Source organism: Columba livia, chromosome 1, assembly GCF_036013475.1.
Source record: "Columba livia isolate bColLiv1 breed racing homer chromosome 1, bColLiv1.pat.W.v2, whole genome shotgun sequence".
Taxonomy (NCBI): Eukaryota; Metazoa; Chordata; class Aves; order Columbiformes; family Columbidae; genus Columba; species Columba livia.
The window spans coordinates 144,744,086-144,759,242 of record NC_088602.1 but is presented as its reverse complement, the minus strand read 5'-3'; the positions used below and the strand labels follow the sequence as shown (position 1 = coordinate 144,759,242).

The window sequence follows — 15,157 nt, the reverse complement described above, 5'->3', positions numbered from 1 at the left end:
TATGGTCTGATTGAGATTATTAATTTTTAAATACCTCAGTTAATAAATGATGCAACAACAACAACAACAATCTTTTTTGGGTCATTAGAGATGATGGTAACAACTGACCTAAGTTACCTTCATATCTTTTCTTTGCTAAGCAATAAAGTTGTTTCTTGTTTATATACCCACATTTAGCATATGAACTATTTCATGGAAAGAAATAAAAAGTTATAATATCTTGAATAGTTAGGCACCTTGTCAAATTTTATATGCTTATAGCTTTATGTAATTAAAAATTCTCTGAATTTGGAGTTTTCAAAGGTTACTTTGTGCAAGACAAGTAGAACCAAGAATTCAGTTCAGTTGCAGCCACAGAAAGGATAGTTATGTATAATTCAATTTTTGCCTTTTATTTGGAAAAGACTAGACGTTTATTCTTTTGAATTGCTCAAGTGCTTGAATAAGCTGCCTAAATATCTTTAATGTGGCTGCTTTCTGCTTTGAAGCAGACATCAGGAACATAATGTTACCTCACACTTCTGGTAGTTTCATCATCCATGGAAATGCTGCACCTCTAATGTGAACGTTGTTTATCACACTAACCATTCCTGATGGTTTTAATATGTTGAGTTGCCATGTGCTATGGATTGCCACAGAAGTTTGTAAAGTTCCCTGCAATCATCAAAGTTGTGCTTGAAGTGATAGGGTTCGTATCCAGGTATACCTTGTAGTAATTTTTTGTCTCAGTGCTTTTTGTTAATGGCAAGGAACCCAATATAAATACTGGATTACTAAAAGCATAAAGAAATCATAGAAGGGAAATATGAAACTTTTCCTGAAAAAAGAATGTGTCTGCACCTCTCATTTCTATTATTTTATTATTCTACTTGTGAAAATAGATGTGTGCATTTATGGTTACATCCTGTGAAAAGAAAGCTTGACTTGTGACTTAAAAGGGAATTAAAATTCCTTTTTACTGTTAATGATTAGATTTGATACAGTAGCTCTTTACAGATTTGATACAGTATTTCTTTAGGGGAAGCACTGAAGCTCTCAGAAGCTGAGTTCTATCTTCATGTTTTCCATGGCTTTTAAAGTTTGGGGTTTTTTTCAAGAATTTCCCTCCATTTTCTCTGAGGTTTTTCAGGGCTGTTTTGTTGAACAGCTCTAATAATGAAAAGCTCTGTCATTCTTACTGTCACAAAACATTATTTAGGATTTATTTCTAAAGTATGTTGTGAGATTTGCTCCCTGCTACTTGTAATAGCCACATTTGGGTCTGCAGGAGCTGAGCCCTTTCTTGGGGTCTGCCTGCCCAGAGCCCTTGGCTTGGCTGGTCCCTGCATGCCTGCTTCCAGGAGGGATGGGTGGGTGGGCAGCTGGGGGCGGAGCTTCAGTGCAGTGTGGTGTGTGCCACAACAGAGCTGGGTTGGCTGCAAATGAATCCCCGGAAAGTAAGAAATAAACATATATGTATGTGTATGGACACATATATATACCAGCTGCAGCGCTGGCTCTGCATAGTGTTCAGCCTTTCCACCAAGTGTATGTCGCCGTGTGGTATCCAAAGCCAGGACCCGTGCATCCACCTGTGCGTCTGAACCCAGTCCATCCCATGCGCTCAGGGCAAGTGGCTGCCACTTCCATCAAGAAAAGTGCCATGGGAGATGGATCCACTACTAACAAATAGCCCCAGTGACCTGTTGTTCCCACAAGGAAGGAAGCTGGAGTCACCTCGTGGAAACCAAGTGCTTTTATTTAGATGAGATACTAGACAGAGCACTGAAGTGTGGGCAAAGGAATAGGGAGGAGGATGGAGCTAGTAGCAGAAAATACAGCTGGGAGTTCATGTCACATGTGGACAAATACTGAGATGGTGAGGTGGGAAACTTGAGGACTTCCCTAAAAGAAAAGCAACAATACGGTTTTGTGTTATTCTTGCACTGGTCTAACCCTGTAGGTGGGTGTTCTTATGCTGAAATAAGAGCAGGCTACTGTGATTAAAAGAGAACTCATCTGTGGTGTGTATTTTTCCCCATGCAGAAGATTCCTGAGTCGGGTAGTGTGATAGATGTAGAGTCTGAGGTTCAAGAATTAGGAAGATGTGCAAGATTGATACTGAGAGGATGGGAAAGCTGCGGTCAGAGTGCGGTGGGAGAGTAAGAGAGATTTGCCCTGATTTTAGAGCGAGGATTAAATGCTTTTTCTGAATTTTGTGTGATATTTTTGAGTCTGTTATGTGTGATTTTTCCCTCTCTTAATTAGTTCATGTTCTCTTCTGAAAAGTGTCAATTGGTCCTATATCAGTGCTTCAGGGAGCAAATGGGGTTTTGGGGAGAAAAAAAAATTGTCGGGGAACTAGAAGCTTCCATGGTTTTGTGCCTCAAGTTCGCATGAGAGATCCCTTGTAAATGGCTGCGCTAAACATCATGCTGTAGCTGTAACAGCTAATCCTCCAGCTCCCTGCAATGTCTCTTGACAGCACTTAAAATGCCGTTCTGTAGGTTACTGTGGTTGCTATGCTGATTTAAACAGATTTAATGAACAGCTTTGAAGTCACTATTGAAAGCCTGTATTTAGAGAGGAGGCTTGCAGTGTAGCAGTACGACTGTTAACAGTGCAGATTAGAATTGAAATGTGTTCAAATTTGGAATACTTATTGAGTACTGAAAAGGGGAAAAAAGCCACTGAAGTCCTTTAAATGAAAAGACTGTACTTTAGTATTCAGTACTCTCTAAGCTATCTTTATAAATGTACTCACAAATGTTTACTGTACTCTTGTGGAAAGCAGTGTGCAGTTTGAAATCAGAAATAACTCTTTCAAGCTCTCCTACTTTATTTTTTGGTATAAAGACTTGCTATGGTTTGTCTAGAAAATTACCGGTTTCCCCCAAGCACTGTGATAAGGCTGTCATTTACTTAGGAAAGACTCAGATGACGTTAGATGTGAACACTTTTCAGCACTAGCACCAAATCTGGAAGAAAAAAAAAATCTTGTAATGGAAGTTTTACTTTGTATGTGACACTTAGAAGCATGATGCATTTCCCTAATATTTTAATATTTCATGAAGGTGTGCTTTCATTGTTTGCTTTGAAGTAACTTCACGTAGCAACTCATAATTTTGTATTCTGGCATTTAGTTTAATATTGAAATTGGAATGCAGGTTTTAATAAAAAATGAACCTTTTAATAAAAAATAATTTTTTTTTGTATGAAAATCTTTTAAGTTCTCTAATTGCAGTCAACAATTAATCAGCAAAGAGTGTACTGATGAATATACAACATTTTGTACAGTATTTTCCAGTAATTCTGTTGTGCAAAGAACATGCAGTTCAAGTAGCTTTCAAACGGGGGTGGGGGCGAACACCAACTAATCCCATCTGTTCCCTCTTATTCTGCAAATCAGTTCTTCCAGCTCTGAAAGGTCAGTGGTACTCGATTAGCAGGATGTTGTTAAGTATGGAGTTGGTGCTTTGGCAAACATCCCTGTACAAACTGAGAAATACTAAATGGTTCAGGCTTTGAGTTTTACTAAGCAGTTGGATTTTTATCCTCCTCTGACTTTTCTGTTGATTGAACTGCTGGAAAGTTTGTGGTTTTCAAAACGGTGTGTCTATTACTAAATGCAAGGTTTGGATTTCAGGTGCTTTTTGGACAGTAAGGTATTTCTTTTAGAATTCAGTTATGTTTCCTCTAGTATCCTAAGAGCTCTTCTTATTTTCCTCCAGGAGACAGATGAACAGAAACGTCACAAAATTGCCAGTGAACTTCTGCAAACAGAAAAAGCCTACGTTAGCCGACTTGACCTCCTCGATGGGGTACATTTTCCTTGAATTTATTTCTTTCTTGCCTTGAATTCACTTGAATGACTATGCATGACCATGTATATAAATTACATTAAAGAGGTGGTATGTTTTTCCTCACTTTGCTGACTTTTCCAGTCAGTCATTCGCTCTTTCCACATAACTTTGCCTGTGTTTCTCTTTTACAAAAACTAGATTTTAAAAAGTGACAGAATTTTGTAGGTATCCGTGCAATAGATTCTGTGTGTGTAAATGTTACCATAAGCAGTAGTAGTGCAGACCTCATTCTAGCAGCCTTTCTAACAAAGAGGATGGATAATTTTATGCTCACTCATTTCTTGGCTTCTGATGACGCAGACAAGAAGGGTGTAATTTTATAATACTGAAATTTCCTGCCCACTAGAAAATTACTAAATCTTTGAGCCACCTGAACAGAATTTTGCTTTAGTAGCAAACAACCTAGGAAGACGCCCATTCTAAACTGTATATGCCCTGTTTTCCTCACCATATGTTTATAATAATCCTATTGAAATGAACAAAAATTACTCTTATTTGAGGAAAGATTTTAATCCTTTTGCTCTGTAGACTAAAACCGATATTTCTTAAATGTGAAAGTGTGTAGTTCTTGAGTATTAGTATTTTCCTTTTTAAGACTTTCTTACTTTCTCAGTTAACACCTAAATCCATTTTGCCTGAATACCTGTAGCTATGGATTGCTTTACTCCATGATGTTTTTCTCAGATATCACTGTTTAAATTTCTCAGGTCTTAGTGCATAAGTCTTGTATACAGAGTTGAGGAAAGTAAAAAGCCTCAACTCATAAGAATTGTTCAGACTGCTTGGAGACCTAAGTAATCAACCTCATAAAAGTAGATTTACCTAGCTGGCTCCCATTGGGATGGGTGTGATATGTGTTTTAAAAGACTAAGTATTGCAACCCCCCAAACAAACAAACACCACTTTGATTTAGAGAAGTTTAAAAATAAAAAAGGAAAATGTTTTCTTCATAGTTTGTTTTTGATGAGTAATGTACAATTATTTTCCTTGACATGATCATAAGTGCATTACTCCTATGCCTAAATATTAACTGGACAGAGTTCTGAAAAATGAGTTTCAAGCACAGCTGCCCGAGTGCTGCTAATGAGATAAAAGCAGAAGACTAGGAAGGGATTGTTTCCAAACTTGGTTAAAAAGTTATGTAGCTTTTATAGTCTTCAAAGTAACTTGTCAAAATTAACTAACTGTCTTCTCAGGGATGCAGCAAGTGAGCGTATTTTAACGTACAGGTGAAAGTGTCTGGCTTTTTTTTTTCCTTTTTAGGACACTTTTGCTGTCTCACTTGGGATTACCCAAGTTCCTGTCTTCAGACTCTTCTTTCCCAAACTTCTGGAGCCCTTTCTAGGGAGAGGCAGCCTGTTCAAGTGTGGGAGAGGGAGATAGGGGGGCCACAGCTTGCTGTAAGCACTGTTCTATGTGATGTGCACATTAATGGCTGCATGCATTTAATAGCTGCATCTAGTCAGGTAAAACCCCACTGACGATGAAGGAATATATGTTTTTAAAGAGGCTACAGCAAGCCCGCTCTGAACTGGGATCCTTTTGTGCTTTAAATGATATGTTGGGACTGCTTATAGTTTGCTAGTTATTTTATTTTCAAAAGGATAAGGGGATATAGCATACAAAGAGAGCGGTTGGGTTAATGGTGATCAGACATCTTGCTAATTGAAAAGCAAGCAAGAGTGGAAAAAATTACTGGAGGACTGGGAAAGCTGAGATGATCTAGCTGTTAAGATGGACAGGATGCTTGGTGTCCATCCAAAATAGCAATACTTTGGTTTGGCTTTCCTTCTGCCTGCTCCACCTGCAGCACTTTCCTGACTTACAAGTAAATGTAGGGTGTGAGGGGAGGACAAACTTCTAACTTCTGGTGAGGGAAATGAGTTTGTCATTACCTGTCTATATTATTTAAATATCAATCTTGTCTCAGTTAGACACATGGTCTTCCATTGGTTAAAGATAACGAACTAAGAGGTTTAGGGCTGTTTTTCTGTATTGCAGGTATTCTATTCCAGACTCCTTGAGGAAGCCAACAGAGGTTCATTTCCAGCTGAAGTGATTAACAAAATCTTTTCTAACATTTCATCAATAAATGCTTTCCACAGTAAATTCTTACTTCCAGAACTTGAGAAAAGAATGCAAGAATGGTAAGAGGCAATTCACTGGTTAATATATTATACTCCTAAAACCATGTCTGTATAAACTCTGTCACACGGTTGAGGTAGGGAAGGTACCTTCATAATTAAGTGCTCCAGGCCCAGGAAGTACTGTGGGTAGGAGAACATCTGCTCTTCCACTCTTCTTTGGGATCTGACTCAGTAGAGGACTTGCGTCATTTGCTCAAAATAGGGAACGTGTACCTCACTGAAGCCAGTGAGGTTGCTCATGATTAAGTGCCTTACTGAATTAGAGGTTTGGACTGAAATCCTGCTACCTGATGAATTCATTGCACATGATACAAAATTGAGATAAATAACGTATGTGTTTTATGCTACCCTTGTAGTGCAATAACCTTTGATATTATTGCTTTTTGTAATAAGGTAGGATAGGAACCTCTATTTGGAGCAAGCAAGAAGGATAGCTGAGCTGTAAATATACTCTTTAATGATCATGTTCTGTACTATTGCAGTATCTTTCTCCTGCCTTGCTGTATACTATTCTGGAGATATTAAAATATTGCTCTCTCATGTAATTGTGGGGGAAAAAAAAAAAAGTCCCAAACCGTTGCTGTTTCCCTGTCTTATTTGGAAAAAGGGGACATCTAATTTAAAAAAATAATTTAAAAAAATTGTTTCATTCACTTGCTTCACCTCAGTACCTGTTTGGTTGCTGTATTCCACGTTATGTGGGGTTTATTGTGAGGAATTCTAATGTTTGTCCAGATATCATTTCCAGTTCACTTTCATATAAAACCTTAATTGTAAAAAATCACACTAAAAACATAAGAAATAGTGTATTCTTGTGACATGTATGAAAAATTCTCAGACTGCAGAGTGGTGCTTTAGAGATCCTCCTGACTCTGCAAGACAATTCCCCTTTAAAATGATGCTTCTTTAAAATAGAATAGTTAATATGCACAAACATGTGGTAGCCCTGTGTAGTCTGTAATGCAAGAAAGTAAATAAAACCTAAGCGTCATGGAATTAAGCAAAACTTATACCTTGACTTGTGTTCCTTGCAGAATGACTATGTAGGGTAAATCCAACTTTTTCTTCTGATTAGCTGAAAAAAATCTGTCAAGAAATAGGAATGCCTGGATAAGAGGTGGAGTTTGATTTAGTCCAACGATGTTTAAAAAGCAGTTAACACTACACTATGTCAGTGCTGTATATATTTGAAATGAAATTTGTGATGTGCTCTTCAAACTTTGTGCTAGAAACTTTACAGAGCACAGAAGATGGGTTGTGCTACCTTAAAGACTAGCAGATTTGCACACTAATGTGTATATAATTACATAGCTGCAAGGGTTGGAAAGCGCTTTTGCAGATGAGCTTTCACTTTTAGTGCAAAACTAATTGCAGCATAAGGATGTTATCTTTCCCGCATTGTTTGGAAATGACCTCTGCACTGAACCTGAGACAACCACCTGTTTAGATGTCCTTAAAACATTATGCTTTTTGGAGGAGTTAGAAGGGTTGCAGTTGAATGGAACAATTTCTGATCATTCCTGAAAGAAAAATCTGGGATAGTTTTCGGTCTCCATCACCGATCTCTGAAATTGTCTGGCACAGCAGCTTCTGCCAGATGGAGAGTTCATTTTCCTCAGCAATTCCCTTAATTGGACATAGAAAATACTTATGTTCTGTTAGTAGGTTCGTGTCCTTCTATTGAAAAAGAGCTGGATAAAACTTCCTGACACTTTCCGTGAGTTGTGGTTTGTTTTGAAAACTTAAGGTAAAAATACATAGTCTTGCAACTGGCCAAGACGGTCAGAAGCAGGTTCTTCTTTCTTAGAAAAAGGAGAGTGTGAATCTAAGCATATTGGGTGGAAATGAAAATGTCTGACTCAAATGAGTTGGGCAACAGCTGGAGCTGAATCTCTTCTATAACATATGGTTTGAAGACGCTGGAAACAGCCTTGTTGCAATATATTTCCCATGAAAAGAGCATAACAGAGCATAACAGTGTTCCCACATTAAACAAAATACCTATCTAATTCTGTCTTTTGTACCTGAGCGTGACCAATAGCAGATACATGGGGAGGAATATAAGAATACAGTGTGACAACCTCTGAGGGGTGGCGTTGGTGAATAAATTATTTCATTCTTTCAACACAAAGTTGTAGAATCTATGGCAATTAGAGCTGACCTCGTCATTATTTGTTTTGCTTTGAAACCGCAACTTTCAGTTTTGTTGGATGTCTGTTAGGTTGCATATTGGAAGAAAAACCAGTTGTTCTATAGTAATTTTTGCTGTGATTTTACAGAACTTTCCTTAGTTTTCTTGCAGACATGACAATTTTAACTGAGATGTTATAAATCATGTTTAAGTCAGCTATTTAATGTTTGAGTTTGTAGAATGCAAACGTGGATGCCATCGTGGTCTAATGATACAGAAATATCAAGTGTTTCTGTACGTACATTACAATGAGAAGTCCTAGTTCCTGACCCACGTAACGATGCTGTCTTTGTCTGGCAATAATGCCGTGCTGATTTGGGTCCATAGTAATGACTCCCTTTCTGACCTGTCTATCCAGGAGAACAGTAAGTGTCCTGGACCCGATGGCATTTAGTAGAATTTAATATTTTGGCTCATGGTGCATAACTTTTGAATAAGAGGTGGACTAATTTATATTTAGAAGTCTATCAAGGGGGGATACTGTTCACAGAAGGTTCTGCTTTCTGAGATTTCCCTGTCCTTCTCTTCTTCCAGAGCTCTTTGTACGATGTGGGCCTTGTCTTCCTTAACTGAAATGATGATGAATTTGTGTCTTTACAGCCTCAGAGTCTTTGGACATATGAGGACCTTGCATGAAAAGTAGTTTTGAAATTTTTGAATCTTCAGAGACAGTGAAATTGCAGCACTCTGTAAATGAGCAGCCATAGGTATCCAAGGAGCAGGCATAGCAAACTGTACCTGTTTCTTGCTTTATAAAAGTTTTTACATTTTCTTTTAATGTTGACCTAGTAATAGTTGTGAAACAGTTAAGTATACTTCTTTTGGTGGCAGATTCTTTAGATAAAAGGATTGCCGCAGTCTTTTCTGCTTTAAGCTTTTTTAATTGTAAAATTTTAAAATTACTTATCTGTTATAATTATCAGAAAACCTTAATGCCTTTTTTTTCTGGTGATCTTTAGAAATGTATTCACATTTATTTTGATTCTGCTGGAATTGGCATGATTTGTGGTTTATTTTCAGTTAAAAATTGTGCTGCTGCATTGCAATAAAATTCCAACCCAGGGAGATGGCATTCAGTGAATCAAAGGAGTGGGGTTTTCTTTTAAACTGCTAGCTTGCCTTTGGAAGTGTGTCTGCTTGCATGTAAAGTGGTTGAACAAATACATTAAGCTAATTAAGGGTGGAGATCCGTGATGATTTCAGACACCAACTTCCCAGCCTATCTTGTCCCCTTCTTTGGTTGCCAGGCCCAGCAGTAGCTCAGACCTCTGGCAGGTTTTACATAGGTACCTTCTGCACCCCCAGGAGGAGCTTGACCAGCCTTTGACACTCCTGGCAATATTCACTATTCAAATAACTTTTTCCTTCTGCACAGCTTTTCTTTTGGAAAAGCGGTGTGCTGGAGTAGATGGCTGAAGTAATTGCAGTAGATTGCTTCACTTTAGACCACTTCCATAGTGGTCTAAATTTCAGACTTCCAGAAATCCAGAAGTACTGAATTTTGCTTTAAACCACTACCACAACATTGATTTCAGACTTTCAGAAATCCAGAGGTACCGAATTTCTGAGTCTGTCCTTGAAAATGAAATGTGAAACATGTTTCCTGTTGTGGTTCTTGGATATGCATGTGTACCATTCCCTTTTCATTGTGTGCGTCAAGAGTTCAGCTTCTTTCTGCCTCTCCATCAGTTTCTTTACTACTCTGTTTTATTGGAAGATGCTGTTAGTGATTGGGAAAGTTCTCATGAAAGACTGGAATCCAGTGGATTCTCTCTACTTCATAGGTTTTCTTAGATTTTTTAAAAAGTTGTAAATACATCTATTTGTATGAGGCACAGAAGGAAAGCTGTACAGTATGGATTTAGTCCTCAAACAAAACTACAGGTTGGAGGTTAGATATTAGGAGGGAAAAGTATCGTCAAAACAAGATAATGTAGTTTTAAGGACGTGCAAATAAAATAAATTAGCCCATGTTTTGTAAACGAAACCTTGCCAGTTTTTTATTATAGATAGCTTTTCTTTCTTTACTGTCTACATGACCTATAATGCTTATACATTATCCAAGAGGATACGAACACTCTACGTTAATTCTGGTCAGTTTTAATGGTTACGTTAGAACTCTATATGAGGCGGTCCCAAACAGAAGGACTCTCTATTAAACACTTGAATCCATTTTATAACCTTGTGTGACTTTTTTTCTTTCCTGTTTGCTCTGAGATTCCACCCTCTTCCTTTGCAGGACTACCACCCCCAGAATTGGAGATATTCTGCAAAAGTTGGCTCCTTTCCTCAAGATGTATGGAGAGTACGTGAAAAATTTTGATAATGCAATGGAATTGGTGAAAACGTGGACTGAACGGTCACCTCAATTCAAATTCATTATTCAAGATATTCAGGTAATGAGGAGAGTAATGTAGACCTCCAAGTAATACAAGAGTATATAAACATTTATAGGCTTGTGAGTGAGAAAAGGATTAAAGAGAAAATTAAATAACAAATCCCTTAGAATTAAAGGTTCTTGGTTTTTGTCCACATCATATTGTTTCTTTTCCTTATGTGCACAAATACCCACACAAATCCAGACTTTCCATTGCAAAATAGATGACCAAAGTATAAAGGTTATAACATAAGAAGACCAAAATAATACATTTTGTTGTAGATACTAAAAGCAAATACTATTTTAGGACAAAGTGACCTCTCAGTGCACCTGTAGTTCCTTGCACTGAATCCATTAAGTATTGTGTTGGTTCACACCAGTGATGTGAAACACAGCACTATGCTTTGGAAGTAAGTACGTAATCCTAAATGCTAAGCCACAAGAGGTAAAGAGAAGTTAATAGTTAAGCAATGCATCTCTCTTCAAAAATGCATTTTATAACCTTGAGTGCTCCCTGTAGGTTTCTCTGTGAATTGTCAGGTATGTGTCTTCCTACAGCAGACTGAGCAGCTGGAAATAGGATAAGGTCTTTCTACTTAAATTTTACTGCTCTATAGGGTCTTGTGCTTCTAAGCCAGGGGAGACAACTATGTGTATTTTAATGTAATCTTTCAATTACATCTAAGATTATGGAAATGAATATGCATCTTAAAACACTGCTGAGGGGGTTTACATTTTAAATGGAACTCAAGGAAAGTGATCCCTCCTCAGGTAAAATATGACTTTGCAGCCCATTTGAGTGACTTTCGCTAACACAAGTTCACAAACTGTTCTCATTCTGTACCAATTTTCTTGTCTGAGTTATTACAAACCAAATTTAAAATACACTGGAGTTTGGGAGATTTTTTGGGGTAGGAGTTTTATGTATGAATTGAATACTTACTACTGGATACTTAGCAAAGTTTTACAATTATATTTATGAAAGAATTTCTAATTATTTGGTTTGCTAAAGTAGTTCTATTTTCTTTAGGTCTGTCATACATTTTTCAAAATACATTATTTATGTTTCATCAGTCATAACTTTTCTTTTGCTATATCCTAATAACATTTTTGCCTGCTACATTGAAATATGTTTACAATTTTGTAGAAGGAAAAAGTGTGTGGAAATTTGACATTGCAACATCACATGCTAGAACCAGTACAACGCATTCCACGCTATGAGATGCTTCTAAAGGACTACCTAAGGAAATTGCCTCAGGATTCCCTAGACCGGAAAGATGCTGAAAGTAAATATCTTCTAGTCGTTGAAATAGCTGAAATAAGATAGTTGTAAGAGGATACTATAAAGATCTTTTCAGGAAAAATAAAGTGAAGAAGCAAAGTCCCCCTGAAAATGATAGAATTTCTTCAGTGGAATTGTAAGATTCTTTGAAAAACAAAACCTGTTTGAATAGTGGATGAAGTTAAAAAAATATAAAGTCTCTGGTATTCTCCTTCTGTTTTAGTTTTTCTTTAGTTTCAGAACAGTGCACAGATTTTTTATTTGTTTGCTTTGTGGGTGTTCAGGCCTTGTGGTGGCTTTTCTCTCTTTTCTCTCTCTCTTTTCTCTCTCTCATCAGCATTTTAGTTTGCTTTAAGCACATTTGGAATATATGTCTCTTATTTGTAAAAAAGTGGAGTTAGACTCAATATTGTATTTTTAAGCTCCCTCAGGGAAGAACGACCACCTATTTTTAATCTTATTCCTTTCTATATTTACACAAGAACAGTGCAAGATACTTTTGTGGATTGTTCGAAATTACTTGCCAGAAATATTTTTTAAATATTTCTTTTTTTTTTCTATGTGATATAGAATTTATAAAAATGCAGCTTTTTGTTTTTACTTCTTTCTTTTTCTTCCGTCTAGAATCCCTGGAAATTATATCTACTGCAGCAAGTCACTCTAATAGTGCGATAAGAAAAATGGTAAATGATCCTTGTTTTCCTGTTTATTTTTTAATATATTATATTTGAGTATTTGGTGAAGCTAGGAGTATGAATTGCAAATCTTCCCTGAAACACAGATGGCATCATGCTGGACTCCTGTTTCATCTGTTTCTGTCAGTGGAAGGATAATGTTTGTAAAGCGTAGTTACTGTTTCTCTACCATCTTGGGCTGGCATGATAGGTGCTTCATTAAGTATGTGAGGTATTTTGGACAAGAAATAATGCAGGCCATGTGTATAACTGCATTTTTTAAATTACATTTCTAGAAGTACTTGTTACTGTATCAACTAAGTTAATCGTTATGTGTGTCTGACCATAAATACCAGGTATATACATGTTTTTCAAAGCTAACATTCTCTAGAATTATAGAAGCACCCATTGCTTCACTTAAACATGCTTAAAGATCTGTGCTTTTGATTAATATGTCTTATAACTATATTTGCACTGTGAAGGAGAATCTAAAGAAATTGTTAGAGATCTATGAGATGCTGGGAGAAGAGGAAGACATCGTGAACCCTTCAAATGAACTGATAAAAGAAGGACAGATCCTTAAACTTGCTGCCCGCAATACATCTGCTCAAGAACGGTATCTTTTCCTAGTAAGTACAGTGTTTACAGAAGTAGCTGTGTACCTTTCTAGACTTGAACTACCAGAGAGGCAAATCCTCTTCCAGTTGATGTCAGTGCCTCTCCACTAGTGATATTAGAGCATAGGAAAGCACCATTTAGAACAGAAGATATTTTTTAAAATGAATGGAAGTAATATACAGCAACTCAGTTTCGAGTAAGTGGCTGCTGATTACAAATGCAGATCCTAGAGCATGAGAACTTCAACATTCTCATGAAACTGAAACGCAAAGGCTTAGGATTTTAGACCTGACTGATAGTGTGTGTTGGGTTCCCAGTAAGTCTCGTGGTCCTGTGGGAGCTTGTTAGCACGGCACATCATCCTCCTGTCAGTTGCCCGTGTCCTGTCTTAGAACTGACAAACTACAGCCCTGCTTCCTTACAGTCCCCTTGGAAGAGGTTTTTGGTTCATTGCTTCCCATGCATTAAAACTGATAATACATTTTTGCTCGTGGGCCTCTGGCATTGCGTGTCTTTGGTTAATAAAGACCGGTAACAGGTGTTTGAGGCACAACTCCTGCTTATCTGTGCTTCACGCAAAAGGAGAAACTGTTCAATAGTAGGACCTCAAATGGGGCTAGACAGCTGATTAAAATGACGTGTACTTCATGAGAGGTGATGAGTTCAAAGATGCTGTTTCTGTGATATAGACTAGGCAATAGGTTAGATAGGGTTTCTATGAAACAGGATTTAACTTAAGTGAGTTTCTCTTTTTAATAATTAATTTTGAGAAAAATGCGAGGAAAATTAAACACTATAGATCTGATATAATAGTTGTGCTTCTAGGCTGGGGCTTTGGACATTTAAACATTATTGAAAGTTCTAATCTTTAATGAAGGAATATATCTTTGTCATGCTCATGTATTTTTTTTTTTCCCCCCTCTGTACTATTCAGGGTTTCAGTAAATAAAACCTGTAAGACATAAATGTTCTTTTGTCTTGGATAAAAGATAAACAGTGTCTTCAAATAACTTTAGTTATAACTTCTACAAAACCAAATGTTTTTGGTACAGGGTAAATATAAATGTATACACTGAAAAAAGAGTTCTTATTCTGCAGTTCAGAGTAGGTTTTGCAGATCTGGAGCATAAGAACAGGCTTTTCTAATGAAAGGTTTACAGTGGTATAAAATATCCAGTCTGAGTATAGTTCATAAATGCTATGAAGACTGCTGCATATACAGAGCAATTATTCTTATGTCCATTGAAACTGTCCTTTAATCTTATTTCTAAACAAAAAAAAATGAGTTGTCTTCCATGAAAGCTGTGGTCTTCTCATATATCAGCTGATCAGGAAAGAACCTGCTTTTTTACCCACTGGGTCCAGCTTTGTGATTTTGTCTCAGATCTCTGTATCTGTGGTTTTGTTAACGCAAACCCATGTGTTTATTTTCTCAGTTTAACAATATGTTGCTCTACTGCGTCCCCAAATTCAGCCTGGTAGGATCAAAGTTCTCAGTTCGAAACAGACTTGGCATAGATGGCATGAAGATTATAGAAACTCATAATGAAGAATATCCACACACTTTTCAAGTGTCTGGAAAAGAGCGAACACTGGAGTTGCAGGCCAGGTAAGCAAAGTCTTTTTATCTGATTTTTTTTTTTTTTTTTTTTTTTGAGGATTAAATATGCACACAAAAGAGCAGACTGGTAGATTTGGAGAAAGATACAGTGGGCTTCACCTCAATGTCAGTGCTTTGAAAATAGCCTAGGCTGCCAAAAATCAGAAATTGTCAGTCCAAGGATCTCTTGGAGTAGAAGACACATCTACAATGTATAATGCATTGCCTTGCTTTGCAGAAATACCCAAGACAGCTGTGAATGAGCTGGCTGGAAAACTGCAAGCAGCATACCTAAGCAATGCAAAGGCAATCTGTCCAATTTAAGCACTTTGGAACACTGAGTGTGTTAATATCTGGGCAGTACTGCTGCCTCTGGTACCTGAGACACCTTGGTACAAATGGGTCTGTTTCACCTCAGGGCACGTC

The 15,157-nt window shown here is 37.2% G+C and overlaps 1 protein-coding gene across 14 annotated transcripts in view; it reads left to right on the top strand.

Annotated features, from left to right (window-relative positions):
• Window positions 1-15,157, top strand: part of FGD4 (FYVE, RhoGEF and PH domain containing 4) — a 119,891-nt gene that overhangs the window by 90,696 nt on the left and 14,038 nt on the right. For 13 of the 14 annotated variants that reach the window (XM_065034966.1, XM_065034977.1, XM_065035038.1 and 10 more), the window contains 7 exons: window positions 3,711-3,800; window positions 5,844-5,989; window positions 10,420-10,576; window positions 11,705-11,843; window positions 12,464-12,522; window positions 12,996-13,142; window positions 14,568-14,740. In XM_065034966.1, the coding sequence (XP_064891038.1) occupies window positions 3,711-3,800; window positions 5,844-5,989; window positions 10,420-10,576; window positions 11,705-11,843; window positions 12,464-12,522; window positions 12,996-13,142; window positions 14,568-14,740 (911 nt within the window). Of the gene's footprint in view, window positions 1-3,710; window positions 3,801-5,843; window positions 5,990-10,397; window positions 10,577-11,704; window positions 11,844-12,463; window positions 12,523-12,995; window positions 13,143-14,567; window positions 14,741-15,157 lie in introns of all 14 variants that reach the window. The other variant, XM_021284807.2, reaches the window with a different exon arrangement.